Source organism: Dendrobates tinctorius, unplaced genomic scaffold (genome assembly GCF_039654945.1).
Source record: "Dendrobates tinctorius isolate UK_male_01 unplaced genomic scaffold, ASM3965494v1 ptg000065l, whole genome shotgun sequence".
Classification (NCBI taxonomy): Eukaryota; Metazoa; Chordata; class Amphibia; order Anura; family Dendrobatidae; genus Dendrobates; species Dendrobates tinctorius.
In genome coordinates, this window is record NW_027361733.1 from 10550903 (window position 1) to 10566393 (window position 15491).

Here is a 15491-nt window from a genome sequence, read left to right on the forward strand (position 1 = left end):
CTGAATTGTTTTGTTTAACCCCTTCACCCCCAAGGGTGGTTTGCACATTCATGACCGGGCCAATTTTTACAATTCTGACCACTGTACCTTTATGAGGTCATAACTCTGGAACGCTTCCATGGATCCCGGTGATTCTGACATTGTTTTCTCGTGACATATTGTACTTCATGTTAGTGGTAAAATTTCATTCAAATAACTTGCGTTTATTTGTGAGAAAAACAGAAATTTGGCGAAAATTTTGAAAATTTCGCAATTTTCCAACTTTGAATTTTTATGCCCTTAAATCACAGAGATACAGCACACAAAAAACTTGATAACTAACATTTCCCACATGTTTACTTTACATCAGCACAATTTTGGAACCAAAATTTTTTTTTGTTAGGAAGTTATAAGGGTTAAAAGTTGACCAGCCATTTTTACAACACCATTTTATTTTTAGGACCACATCACATTTGAAGCCACTTTGAGGGGTCTATATGATAGAAAATACCCAAAAGTGACACCATTCTAAAAACTGCACCCCTTAAAGTGCTCAAAACCACATTCAAGAAGTTTATTAACCCTTTAAGTGCGTCACAGGAATTTTTTTGAATATTTAAAAAAAAATGAACATCTAACTTTTTTTCATAAAAAAAATACTTCAGGTTCAATTTTTTTTATTTTACCAAGGGTAACAGGAGAAATTGGACTGCAAAAGTTATTGTGCAATTTGTCCTGAGTACGCAGATACCTGATATGTGGGGGGGAACCACTGTTTCGGTGCATGGCAGAGCTCAGAATGGAAGGAGCGCCGTTTGACTTTTTCAATGCAAAATTGGCTGGAATTCAGATTGGACGCCATGTCACGTTTGGAGAGTCCCTGATGTACCTAAACAGTGGAAACCCCCTACAAGTGACCCCATTTTGGAAACTAGACCCCCCAAGGAACTTATCTAGATATGTGGTGAGAACTTTGAACCCACAAGGGCTTTACAGAAGTTTATAACGTACAGCGGTACAATTAAAAAATCATATTTTTTCCACAAAAATGATCTTTTCACCCCAATTTTTATTTTCCCAAGGGTAACAGGACCCTAAAAGTTATTGTGCAATTTGTCCTGAGTACGCTGATACCCCACATGTGGGGGTAAACCACTGTTTGGGCGCATGGCAGAGCTCGGAAGGGAAGCAGCGCCATTTGACGTTTTTGGCTGGAATTGAGATCGGACACCATGTCGCGTTTGGAAAACCCCTGATGTACCAAAACAGTGGAAACCCCCCACATATGACACCATTTTGGAAACTAGACCCCCTAAGGAACTTATCTAGATGTGTGGTGAGAACTTTGAACCCCCATGGGCTTCACAGAAGTTTATAACATAATTGTTTTACAATTTGTCCTGAGTAGGCTGATACCCTACATGTGGGGGTAAAACACTGTTTGGGCGCATGGCAGAGCTTGGAAGGGAAGGAGCACCATTTGACTTTTTCAACTCAGAATTGGCTGGAATTGAGATCAGACGCCATGTTGCATTTGGAGAGCCCCTGATGTGCCCAAACAGTGGAAACCCCCCAATTATAACTCCAACCCTAACCCCAACACACCCCTAACCCTAATCTGAGCCCTAACCCTAGCCCTAACCCTAACCCTAGCCCTAACCCTAGCCCTAACACTAATGGTAAAATGGAGATAAATACTTTTTTTTAAATTTTATTATTTTTCCCTAACTAAGGGGGTGATATCGGGGGGTTTGATTTACTATTTATGGCGGTTTTTATGTTTGGCAGCTGTCGCACGCTAAAAGACGCTTTTTATTGTAAAAATAGTTTTTGCATCACCACATATTGAGAGCTATAATTTTTCTGTATTTTGACCCACCGAGTCATGTGAGGTCTTATTTTTTGCGGGACGAGTTGACGTTTTTATTGGTACCATTTTCGGGCACGTGACATTTTTTGATCGCTTTTTATTCCTATTTTTGGGACGCAGAATGAACAAAAACCAGCGTTTCATTAATTTCTTTTGGGGGGGTGCGTTTACACCGTTCCGCGTGCGGTAAAATTGATAAAGCGGTTTTATTCTTCGGGTCAGTACGGTTACAGCGATACCTCATTTAGGTCGTTTTTTTATGTTTTTGTCGGTTTTATGCAATGAAAACTATTTTATATAAAAAATAATTATTTTTGCACCGCTTTATTCTGCGAGCTATAACTTTATTTTTTCGCTGATGATGCTGTGTGGCAGCTCGTTTTTTGCGGGACAAGATGACGTTTTCAGCGGTACCATGGATCTTTATATGCGTCTTTTTGATCGCGCGTTATTACACTTTTTGTTTGGCGGTATGATAATAAATCATTATTTTCTGCTTCGTTTTTTATTTTTATTTTTTAAGGGGTTCGCTAAAGGGGTTAACTAATGGGACAGTTTTATAGGGCGGGTCATTACGGACGCGGCGATACCTAATATGTGTACTTTTATTGTTTTTTTTTTATTATTTACAAAAAATGGATTTATTGGGGGAATATTTTTTTTTTTTTTCTAATTTATTTGGCGATTTTTTTTAATTATTTTAACACTTTTTTTATTTTTTTTTTTACTTTATTAAATAGTCCCAGGTGGGACATCACTGTCCTGTGACAGATCGCTGATCTGTCACATCACAGATCACTGTGACAGATCAGCGATCTGACACAGGCACTGCAGAAGGCTTCCTCATGCCTGCGCTTTGCAGGCACTGAGGAAGCCAGCTTCCTCAGGCCCCCGAAGGCCCCGTCGCCATCTTGGATTCGGGGGCCTGGAGGAAAGGAGCCCCCCGCAGCAGCGCTGCACATTGCGCTGCCGTGGGGGGCTCAGGGAAGCACGGAGGGAGCCCCCTCCCTGCCGATGCTTCCCTTTAACCCCCGGTACACCGCGATCATGTTTGATCGTGGTGTGCAAGGGGTTAACGTGTCGGGGGCGGTCCGTGACCGCCCCTGACACATTGTGCCGGGTGTCAGCTGTGATAATCAGCTGACACCCGGCCGCGATCAGCGGCGCTCACCACGTGGGCGCCGCTGATCGCGCCGACGTACTATCCCGTCCATGGGCATAGGGGCCCAGGGCACATGGACGGGATAGTACGTCGGATGGCAGAAAGGGGTTAAAATTCATTGTGGTAATGTCTAGAACCAAAATTAGAAAAATGTTGTCTCTGTCCAAATATATATGGACCTAACTGTACTTGTCATTATAATCCTGCCTGTGATGATAATGAGATAATTATTGAGAAAGTGATCTTTGCAGAGCAGGAAGTGTCAGCCTATAATGAGGCTCAGTAGTCAGAGTGACAATCGCATGATTTCCTTTTTTTAAAAAAATATAGATAGTGAAGTGAAAATGTAAAAAATAAATACCAAAAAATCTAAGAAAAAATATATTTAACATTAAAAACTTGATAAAATAGACCACTCTTTTTCTAGATTAAAAGAATACTTTCCTTTAATATGGGAGACTACAGTTGATGGATGGCTTCTATTAAGTGTATATTTCTGGAAGCTCCAGTGACATGATGGAGAAGTCAACCGGAGTACCGGGCAGGTGAGTGTACAGCTGCCTACATAGCAAGAATCATGATGGAGGAGTTAAAAGTCTTTCTGATGGATAAACAACGCACAGAGCAGAGCCATGGGCAGAGTGACCCATGACTCAACTTTGTACAGCAAACAAGGGTTAAATAAATAAATAAATGGGAAACTCATCGTCATTGTGGTGTCAAAAGTTTAGTGGGTTGGAAAAGGGGGTTGGTGACAGTTAGAGCGGGCCTATATATAACTGGGGAGGGAGTGGAGGCTAATAAACAGCACACAGGCAGTAATGACAAAGGTCCCTCCCTCCAGCACTGTTAATTTGGGGATTTAAATAATGTTGAATTATGGGAAGTAGCGTATGGGGGAGTCATTGGGTCATTTTGGCGAGTGGTGAAGAGGGTGTTCTTGTTGTGGAGGGAATGTACATCAGGTGGATGTTAACCTCCCCTTACTGTTTGGAGTTGTTTAATTGCCTGGGGGATAATGGGGCTCTTCTAGGTGAGTCGGTGAAATAGAAAAGGTTTTTCAGCAACAAATGTGTCCCCGACCCAGTATATAAAAGGCAGAGTTTGCCAATTAATTCAAAGGACGGTGGTTTGAGTGTTTATGGGGATGGAAGCCATGGGAGTGGGATGGTGGAGTGAAATGGTTGGGTGATAGCAGGGTGAAGTTGGAGGGGAAGCCTCTATAATACTGCAGTCATGGACTGTCTTGACAAGTCACCTACTTGAGATAAATGTGGATGGGAATGGGGGGGCTGTGTCAATAGCCGCATCAAACTCACATTATCCACCTTGCACTCTCTTTCAGTTAAATAATTCCGATATAGACTAAAATAAAATGTAATATAGTAGAGATTAAAGAGGACCTGTCACTCGCTAAGATACTTGAGTTAAATGCATGAAAAAAATCCGCAATCTCCCCTGATTCTGACCCTCTTTTCTGTTTTGCACTGCAGAGATATTCACATTTGTGGCTCTTGAAGCGCAGCATGTGAAATCTCTGCTTAAAATGCAGCTGGGCATTTCTTCAAAGTCTTCTCTGGGATCATTCATCTTCAATCATCCCACCCAGATGCCGCCAATCATAGTTGTCAGTCTTAGCAGCTGATCTAGCAGTGGAGGGGTGGAAGCACACTCCCTAGAAAAGACTCTGAAGAAACACCCAGTTGCACTACAGGCAGAGATTTCACATGCTATGTTCCAGAAGAAACAAATGTGAATATCTCTGCAATAGAGCGATACAGCACAAAAAGGAAAAGACCGGCACAATTAGTTGAACTCGGGTAATTTTACATGGTGTTTAACTTTCATTTTCTGGGTAAGTGAGAGGTGCCCTTTAAGACATCCGCTCGTCTATGACTGTCTGATTACCATAATGACTTCTGCATATGAGCACACACCATAAAGCCAGTATTATAAGAAACCTCTGAGCAGCAGGAACACATATTGCCATCAATCCACAAATTGTATGAATGCACAAATTCATATTTTACTCTGAAATACTAAGAACCAAAGTGCAATAAAATGAGTCACATGGAGGTTCTGACTCAGAAGGAGAACAGGGAGTTTCTCTTGCCAGACAGATACTTAAAAAATCAGAGGCCTTCAACAGGTGATGCTTTTTTCTTTATGAAATTATTTTTTTTCCAAAGAGTAAGAAAAAAATAATAATTTGGTTTCTGAGCAGAACAATCAAATACAGGCTGGCTTCCATGTGCGCCCCCGTATAGAAGACAGTGCCAGCACTGCTGGAGTGAATGGTGGATTCCTGTGTTAATTAGGATTTACCATCTGTAAGATTCCAGAGGACTGTGTCACAAAGGACCCTTCCAAAATATTCCACCCGTCTCCCTGCGTTTCTTATAACCATGGTAACTGTCTTGCAAAAACTCTGTTTCTCAATCAGTGGACTTAGATTTTTCCTGTTTTGCAATGTTTCTTTGGGATATCCCAATTACATCAGAGTTCAAACAGGTTTCAGTATTTTGGAGATTTATGCAATAAGAAAGTAACAGACAGTAAGACATTGGAAATTACAGGGCTCAGGAGCTTAAAGGGTTATTTCTATGGTATAAATTGATAACATATTGCTAGGCTATGCCATTGCATTATACTCAGGGAAGGTCTGACCTCTGGAACTTCCACTGAATCTGAGAATATTCTTGTACGTAGGTTGCAGTATTATAGTAGATATATTCTTGTACACAGGGGCAGTATTATAGTAGTTATATTCTTGTACATAGGGGCAGTATTATAGTAGTTATATTCTTGTACATAGGGGGCAGTATTATAGTAGTTATATTCTTGTACATAGGGGCAGTATTATAGTAGTTATATTCTTGTACATAGCGGCAGTATTATAGTAGTTATATTCTTGTACATAGGGGCAGTATTATAGTAGATATATTCTTGTACATAGGGGGCAGTATTATAGTAGTTATATTCTTGTACATAGCGGCAGTATTATAGTAGTTATATTCTTGTACACAGAGGCAGTATTATAGTAGTTATATCCTTGTACATAGAGAGCAGTATTATAGTAGATATATTCTTGTACATAGGGGCAGTATTATAGTAGTTATATTCTTGTACATAGGGAGCAGTATTATAGTAGTTATATTCTTGTACATAGGTGCAGTATTATAGTAGTTACATTCTTGTACATAGGGGACAGTATTATAGTAGTTATATTTTTGTACATAGGGGCAGTATTATAGTAGATATATTCTAGTACATAGGGGGCAGTATTATAGTAGTTATATTCTTGTACATAGCGGCAGTATTATAGTAGTTATATTCTTGTACACAGGGGCAGTATTATAGTAGTTATATTCTTGTACATAGGGGCAGTATTATAGTAGTTATATTCTTGTACATAGCGGCAGTATTATAGTAGTTATATTCTTGTACATAGGGGGCAGTATTATAGTAGTTATATTCTTGTACATAGGGGCAGTATTATAGTAGATATATTCTTGTACATAGGGGGCAGTATTATAGTAGTTATATTCTTGTACATAGCGGCAGTATTATAGTAGTTATATTCTTGTACACAGAGGCAGTATTATAGTAGTTATATCCTTGTACATAGAGAGCAGTATTATAGTAGATATATTCTTGTACATAGGGGCAGTATTATAGTAGTTATATTCTTGTACATAGGGGCAGTATTATAGTAGTTATATTCTTGTACATAGGTGCAGTATTATAGTAGTTACATTCTTGTACATAGGGGCAGTATTATAGTAGTTATATTCTTGTACATAGCGGCAGTATTATAGTAGTTATATTCTTGTACATAGCGGCAGTATTATAGTAGTTATATTCTTGTACATAGGGGCAGTATTATAGTAGTTATATTCTTGTACATAGCGGCAGTATTATAGTAGTTATATTCTTGTACACAGAGGCAGTATTATAGTAGTTATATCCTTGTACATAGAGAGCAGTATTATAGTAGATATATTCTTGTACATAGGGGCAGTATTATAGTAGTTATATTCTTGTACATAGGGGCAGTATTATAGTAGTTATATTCTTGTACATAGGTGCAGTATTATAGTAGTTACATTCTTAAACATAGGGGCAGTATTATAGTAGTTATATTCTTGTACATAGCGGCAGTATTATAGTAGTTATATCCTTGTACATAGGGGTAGTATTATAGTAGATATATTCTTGTACATAGGAGCAGTATTATAGTACTTATATTCTTGTACATAGGGGCAGTATTATAGTAGTTATATTCTAGTCTGGTATGGGGGAGCCACTGCGCATGACAAACTCCGCTTACAAAGGACTTTCAGAACAGCAGAGAGAATTATAGGTTCCCCCCTGCCTAAAATCCAGGATCTTTATGATAAGAGTATTCGATCCCACGCATTGAAAATTTCATCCGATCCCTCTCACCCGGGACACTCCTCATTCCAACTACTCCCTTCAGGACGTCGCTTTAGAGTCCCCAAATGCAGCACCAACCGCCATATGAACAGCTTCTATCCACTCTCTGTTCAACAATTAAATTGTCATGTGTAGACTATATACTGTATCTGTCTTGTTAGATGTTACTTGTTGTATCTGTTGTTATAGATTATGTTGCCTCTTTGCCACAAAGAATTCCTTGTATATATGTAATATGTACTTGGCGATAATAAAAATTTGATTTGATTGATTGATTGATTCTTGTACATAGAGGCAGTATTATAGTAGTTATATTCTTGTACATAGGAGCAGTATTATAGTAGTTATATTCTTGTACATAGGGACAGTATTATAGTAGTTATATTCTTGTACATAGGGGCAGTATTATAGTAGTTATATTCTTGTACATAGGGGTAGTATTATAGTAGATATATTCTTGTACATAGAGGCAGTATTATAGTAGTTATATTCTTGTACATAGGGGTAGTATTATAGTAGATATATTCTTGTACATAGAGGCAGTATTATAGTAGTTATATCCTTGTACATAGGGGTAGTATTATAGTAGATATATTCTTGTACATAGAGGCAGTATTATAGTAGTTATATTCTTGTACATAGGGGTAGTATTATAGTAGATATATTCTTGTACACAGGGGCAGTATTATAGTAGTTATATTCTTGTACATAGGGGCAGTATTATAGTAGTTATATTCTTGTACATAGGAGCAGTATTATAGTAATTATATTCTTGTATATAGGGGCAGTATTATAGTAGTTATATTCTTGTACATAGGGGGCAGTATTATAGTAGTTATATTCTTGTACATAGGGGACAGTATTATAGTAGTTATATTCTTGTACATAGGGGGCAGTATTATAGTAGTTATATTCTTGTACATAGGGGCAGTATTATAGTAGTTATTTTCTTGTACATAGAGACAGTATTAGGGTGGTTTCACATTTGCATTTCCAGCAGCAGCGTCGGCCTGTGCACGGCCGCCGTTATGCCCCGCCCCCTGCCGCGCCTCCTCCGGTAGCTTCGCCTAGGGGCGCATGACGCATGCGACCTCCGTCCCCTATCTTTAGCACTAGGGATGCAGGCCGTGTGCAGGTATGCGTTTGGCGGTGCATGCGTCCTTTTGACGGTGCACCGAGCGCACCAAATTGCAACAGGTTGCATTTGGCGCACCATCAAAAGGACGCATGCACCACCAAACGCATACCTGCACATGGCCTGCGTCCCCAGTGCTAAAGATAGGGGACGCAGGTCGCATGCAACGTCATGTGCTCCTAGGTGGTGCTACCGGAGGAGGTGCGGCAGGGGGCGGGGCTTAACGGCGGCCGTGCACAGGCCGACGCTGCTGCTGAAAACGCAAATGTGAAACCACCCTTGTATTAGTTATATTCTTGTACACAGGCGTCAGTAATACGGTAGTTATATTCTTGTACATAGGGGCAGCATTAATCTAGTTATATTCTTGTACATAGAAGCAGTATTATAGTAGTTATACTAGTGTACATAGGTGTAGTATTATTGTAGTTATATTGTTATACATAGGGGATAGTATTATAGTAGTTATATTCTTGTACATTGGGGCAGTATTATAGTAGTTATATTCTTGTACATAGGGTGAAGTATTATAGTAGTTATATTCTTGCACATAGGGGCAATATTATAGTAGTTATATTCTTGTACATGGAGACAATATTATAGTAGTTATATTCTTGTACACAAGCGTCAGTATTGCAGTAGTTATATTCTTATTGTAAATAGGGGCAGTATTATAGTAGTTATATTCTTGTACATAGGGGCAGTATTATAGTAGTTATATTCTTGTACATAGGGTGAAGTATTATAGTAGTTATATTATTACACATAGTTATAGTAGTTATATTCTTGTACATGGAGACAATATTATAGTAGTTATATTCTTGTACACAAGCGTCAGTATTGCAGTAGTTATATTCTTATTGTACATAGGGGCAGTATTATAGTAGTTATATTCTTGTATATAGGGGCAATATTATAGTAGTTATATTCTTGTACATAGGGGCAGTATTATAGTAGTTATATTCTTATACATAGGGGCAGTATTATAGTAGCTATATTCTTATACATAGGGGGCAGTATTATAGTAGCTATATTCTTGTATATAGGGGCAGTATTATAGTAGTTATATTCTTATACATAGGGGGCAGTATTATAGTAGCTATATTCTTGTATATAGGGGCAGTATTATAGTAGTTATATTCTTATACATAGGGGTAGTATTATAGTAGTTATATTTATATACATAGGGTGAAGTATTATAGTAGTTATATTATTGTACATAATGGGCAGTATTATTGTAGTTATATTCTTGTACATATGGGGGCAGTATTATAATAGTTATAGGGGGCATTTCATCAAAGTTTTTACATCAGAACACAGGCATAAAACACTTTGCAAAGTAGAAAAACTTTTGAGCAAAATAGTGTTGCCCAAAAATTTTGCAATTTTTGGTGGTCTTACACCAGTTTGAAGCAACTACGCCAAAATGGTGGCTACGTCCACCCGTCAAATTCACCAAAAGTGTTGCCGTTTTTTTACCCAGATATGCTGTCTTTGTCCTTAACTGGACTGGCATTTCTTGTAGATAAGAGGTGACAATTGTAGTAAACACTTCATTATAAAAGTGGTCCAGTATGTGAGTAAACGGCTTTAGAATTTATTTAGAACATCTTTTTAAGATCCATAACAGACAATAAAATACATTGATGCATTTCGAACCAATTGTTCTTGGTCTTGGCTACGACTAAGAACAATTTGTTAGAAACACGGTCATACACTGATAAGCAGGTAAAATAGTAGTAATACTTACTGATTAAGGTAATAATGGGTGTATGCGCATGTGACTGGGCAAGTAGATTGCGAACCCTTGTATGTACGGGGACTGATGGGATTATAATAACATACTGTATATATATATATATATATGTATATACACATACCACATATATCACACTATATAAATAAACATTAGTTAATGACTCACCAGGTGTTTTTTCTGTGAAGACAACTTTGGATTCAGCTGTAAAATTTTGCCCAGTCAAAATCATCTGCTGCCCTCCATACACAAGACAACTATCAATATCCTGCCTCTCCACTAGAGGGAGCTCATGAGCTGATCGTTGTGCTAAATAAAAAGACAAAAAGCAAATTATAAAGAACATCTTCAATATTTTATAACTAAGCTAAAGTCAGAAATAATCCGTCTACCACTCTTACAATATTATTTTGTTCTTTTAACTAATGCAATAGACAATATCAATTTATGCTCAATATCTGATCCGTGATCAAGCACCATCTGCTATGTTTGCAAATGGTACAGACCAAAGTAATAAATTTGTTTTTTAATTTCTTTTTGTGTTGACCGATGAGTGATGTACAATGTGTGACCGAAACCACAAGTAGGAGAAAAGCCCCAAATGTTGAAATAGTTAAGTAGTCCCCAAAAGTTTGTGCCTGTGTTTCATTAAAAAGCACTTAGTGGGCTGACGCTGCTCGAAAAATCACTGTCTTCCAAGTCCCTCAGTTGCCAACAGAGACCCACTTTTCAGGCAATAAAAATTTACCCTCCCAGCCAAGCTTTTCCCGAGAAATGATCTCAGTAGACTGAGCCAGATTGTGATCAACATGCCTTGATTTGCACAACCGCTCATACGCAGCAGCTTCTGACACTCGCAGGACAATAACTACACAGATGGAGTTTTTCTGCTCCACGTAGCAAATCCAGAACACAAAAAGTATGACGATCTTGCACAGGAATAAACCTTAAGTGCATTTTTTAATACATTCTAAAATATAAATTTTAAAGGCCGGCTTTATGGGCATTTAAAATGTTTTTCAGAAGGGCCATAGTGCACCTATCCATTGGATATGAGCTCCTCAAATTCCCTGCAGCCTTCTGCATGTTGCAAGGGAGTCTTTGTGTTCCCAGTGATCTGACATGGGCTAAGTTCACACTAGAGTATTTTGGTGCTGTCTGTAGGATGTCAGTTTTTTCACGGGAAAATACTGACCGAATGTCCCCTAAAAAAATTGTAGGGTAAACTATTCTCTTCTGTATTTCGAATGAGACTTGCCCATTCACGTCTGCAGGTTCGAAACGCGTTGCTGAATCGACTGTGATTATGGAATCAATTTTTTGTAAATTCATGAAGCTGGAATCCTTCCCTTTTTTTGAGGACTCATGCAGACAACCGTATTTTGGGTCTGAGTGCGATCCAACAAAACATTGGATCGCACTTGGGACCAAGGTTATCCTATGGAGATGTGCACATGTCACTACTGGTCTGAGGAAAAAAAATCGCTGCATGCCTGAGTTGGATCCAATATTTTGGCCATGCAAGTCAATGAGTCCATAGAAAGCATCGGTGTAGATTTCCACAGACGCACAGAATGGAGATGATAAAACCATTTTTTTCTCTATCTTCTCATCCAAGAGAATTGGACCACACTATGGTCAAACTATAATCACACGGTGACCAGAGTGTGATTAGTACAATCGGCCCAATTCTCTTGGATGAGATAATACACGGTCGTTTGTCTATGCCTCCCAAAAATTGGATCCCTTAAGAATTAACCGGAAAAAAACTGATTTTTAGGGATACTTGGAAATTAATTATTGGGATAATCAGGCTTGGACTGGCCCACAACAGAGCAGGAGAATCCTCCGGTGGGCCAAATATTACAGAATAAAAGAGAAGTAAATCTGTTTTGTGCATTGCCATTTTCTACTAAAGTGCACTCTGCCATGAAAGAATCATAGCTTCAATGACGGGACTCTCCTTCTGATCTACTAATGTCCATTTCACCCCTTGAAAAAGTGTTTGCATGATTCAATGGCAACCAACCAAGCGCAGAATGCTGGCCTGGCATTGTGACAGATCGGCTCAATAAACATGGTCATTGCCCAGTCACTAGCTGCACAGAAGATCTGTACGCTGAATGATTAAAATATAATACTCACATGGAAGTGAAAAAATGCACAAAATGTTTTATCACTCTTAGTTTATTGCAGTTATGAGTATAAATGCCACTTAAAAAGTTAGTATATGATGAGTTACATTTCCAATGCTACAACTGCTAGATAGGCAATATTATCAGGTCTAAATTTTAGACTTGATAAATTGTAATTTAAAGGAAATCCGTCAGCAGGTTTCTACTATGTAATCTGATAGCAGCATAAGATAGGTACAGAGACCCTGATTCCAACGATGTATCACTTAGTTTACTGGGTGCAACAGTTGTGATATAATCACAGTTTTCTCTGCTGAAGATCTAGCAGAGCTCAAGAATGTTGAGCCCTGTATAACCCCGCTAACATAAATGAATTCAAGTCTCCAGGTCTAGATGAATTACACCCCAGAGTACTGAAGGAGATAGTAGAAACAATTTTTGAACTACTCTCCATATTCTTTGAAAATTCTTGGAGAACAGGATAAGTCCCAGGAGACTGGAGAAGAGCAGATGTTATTCCTATCTTCAAAAAGGGGAAGAAGGTGGACCCAGGGAACTATAGGACGGGGAGTCTGACTTCTATACCAGGAAAGATCTTTGAGCAAATTATTAAACAACATGTATGTAAGTACCTGGATAAGAATGAAGTGATTAAACAGAGTCAGCATGGGTTTGTAACTAATAAGTCATGTCAGACTAACTTATTTTCATTCTATGACAGAATCACTGACTGGGTGGATCAGGAAAATGCTGTAGATATAGTATATCTTGACTTCAGCAAAACATTTGACAAAGTATCTCACACCATCCTTACTGAAAAAAAGACTAAGTTTGGAATGGACAAGGCAACGCATAGGTGGATTCATAACTCGCTTAGTGATCGGACCCAAAGAGTGGTCGTAAATGGCTGCACATCCAGTTGGAAGAATGTCTCAAGTGGGGTACCGCAGGGTTCTGTCCTGGGCCCTGTATTGTTCAACATCTTTATAAATGATTTTGATAAAGGAATTGGGGGTAAACTGATTGATTAAATTTGCTGATGACACAAAGCTAGGAGGGATAGCTAATACTAGAGAAGAGAGAGAGAAGACTCAAAAGGATGTAATTAAACTGAAGCAGTGGGCAGCAACTAACAGAATGTTTTTAACAGGGAAAAATGCAAAGTACTACATCTGGGCAATAAAAGTGAAAAATGCATATACAGAATGGGAGGAATAGGGCTAAGCAACAGCACATGTGAAAAAGACTTGGGTATACTAATAGATCTCAGACTGAACATGAGTCAACAGTGTGATGCGGCAGCAAAAAGACAAATATGAGGAACGGTTGCAGGATTTGGGAGTGTTTAGCTTGCAAAAAAGAAGACTGAGAGGAGACTTAATAGCAGTCTACAAATATCTCAATCTCAAGGGCTCTCACATTGTAGAAGGATCATCTTTTTTCTCATTTTCACAAGGAAAGACTAGAAGCAATGGGATGAAGCTGAATGGGAGGAGACACAGATTAGATATTGGAAAAAAACGTTTTGACAGTTAGGGTGATCAATGAGTGGAACAGGCTGCCATGAGAGGTAGTGAGTTCTCCTTCAATAGAAGTCTTCAAACAGATGCTGGACAGACATCTGTCAGGAATGATTTATTGAATCCTGCTACCATTCTATGATTGGAAAATTCCACTGTACACAGTATATTGACTGAGAGTCAGTGCTGGGGGCGGGCGTAGTTGGACTAGGAGGAAAACGACAGCTAGACCTCTAGTGATAATATCCTGCTGATAAAACAATTATTTTATTGAAACAGTAAAACACAGCCCAATAAGTGACATATACCTGGAATCAGGATCTCAGCCCCCTACATCATGCTGCCCTCAGATTACAGAGCAAAAACCTGCTGACAGATTCCCTTTAAAATCAAGGGTGTATGACTACATGGCTAAAAAAAAAAATCAACAAAGGCACTGACAATATCATGGTAAATATGGTAAATAAGTTTGGCTTGTACTTACAGCACTCTATGGGGTTGGATGCTGCCTGTAGAGAGACAATCCTCCCACTGGCTTCGGGAATGTGCACTCGGAAGACAAGTCGCACTCGAGTGTTCTTCCTCCCAATGTCTGTTTCGCCTTTTCTCAGCTCGATGTCAGCATTTTTTAGCTTCAATATCCCAGCACAATCAATTCTACAAAAAAAAGAAGATGACATTATTGCGTCAGCACAATAAATCCTGAGCACATCTAATAGAATCTCATATATCAAAGCGGCTAAAAAAAATTGTTTCATCCTAAACAGGAGAAAAATGGAATGTGAGATAAGAGTTTTCTAGCGCAGTTTAATGGTTAATTGGTCACTTTTCTCTTTATCTGTCACAGATACGCCAATAATGTGACTAATCCAAATAATGATTTGTGCTCATGATAGTTATGGGTATTTTTAGCAACAGATCAATGAGACTCATCAACAACTCAATTAAATCTCACATCTCACATATTTTTATGATTTCCTGTGTAGACACTGTCCCAATCATAGCAAAATATCTGAGAAGGAAAATGTCAAAACGGAGGAAGTTGATCGATGGGGTAATCTTCTTTGGAGTTTCCGCTAGGTTCATCATTTACTAATGTGTTTGTCCACCAATTACTCTAACACGCTCTATAATTTGGTACGAGCACAAAAAAATAAAATTACTTTGGCATATCCCATATCATTCTTTACTAGAGTTAAAGGGAATCCTTCAGCAGGTTTGTGCTATGTAATATGAGAGAAGCATGATCTAGGGTCAGAGACCCTGATTCCAACGATGTATTACTTATTGGACTGCTTGGTGCAGTTTTGATAAAATCACTGTTTTCTCTGATCAAGATCTGCCAGTTCTCTGAATGCTGAGCTGTGTATAACCCTGTCCACACTACTAATTGGCCACTTTCTGTGTGCACTGTGCATAGGCAGCAAGCTACCAATCAGTGATGTTGTACACTATCCCACATGCTCCACTGTAATGACTGTCAACTGTTCAGTAAAA

At 38.7% G+C, this 15491-nt stretch overlaps 1 protein-coding gene across 4 annotated transcripts in view; it reads right to left on the reverse strand.

Moving 5' to 3' along the window:
- NFATC2 (nuclear factor of activated T cells 2) overlaps positions 1 to 15491 on the reverse strand; it is a 168007-nt gene that overhangs the window by 64124 nt on the left and 88392 nt on the right. For all 4 annotated transcript variants that reach the window (XM_073580614.1, XM_073580615.1, XM_073580612.1 and 1 more), the window contains exons 5-6: positions 14479 to 14651; positions 10508 to 10648 (exon numbers count right to left, since the gene is read on the reverse strand). In XM_073580614.1, coding sequence (XP_073436715.1) covers positions 10508 to 10648; positions 14479 to 14651 — 314 coding nt within the window. The remainder of the gene's footprint in view (positions 1 to 10507; positions 10649 to 14478; positions 14652 to 15491) is intronic.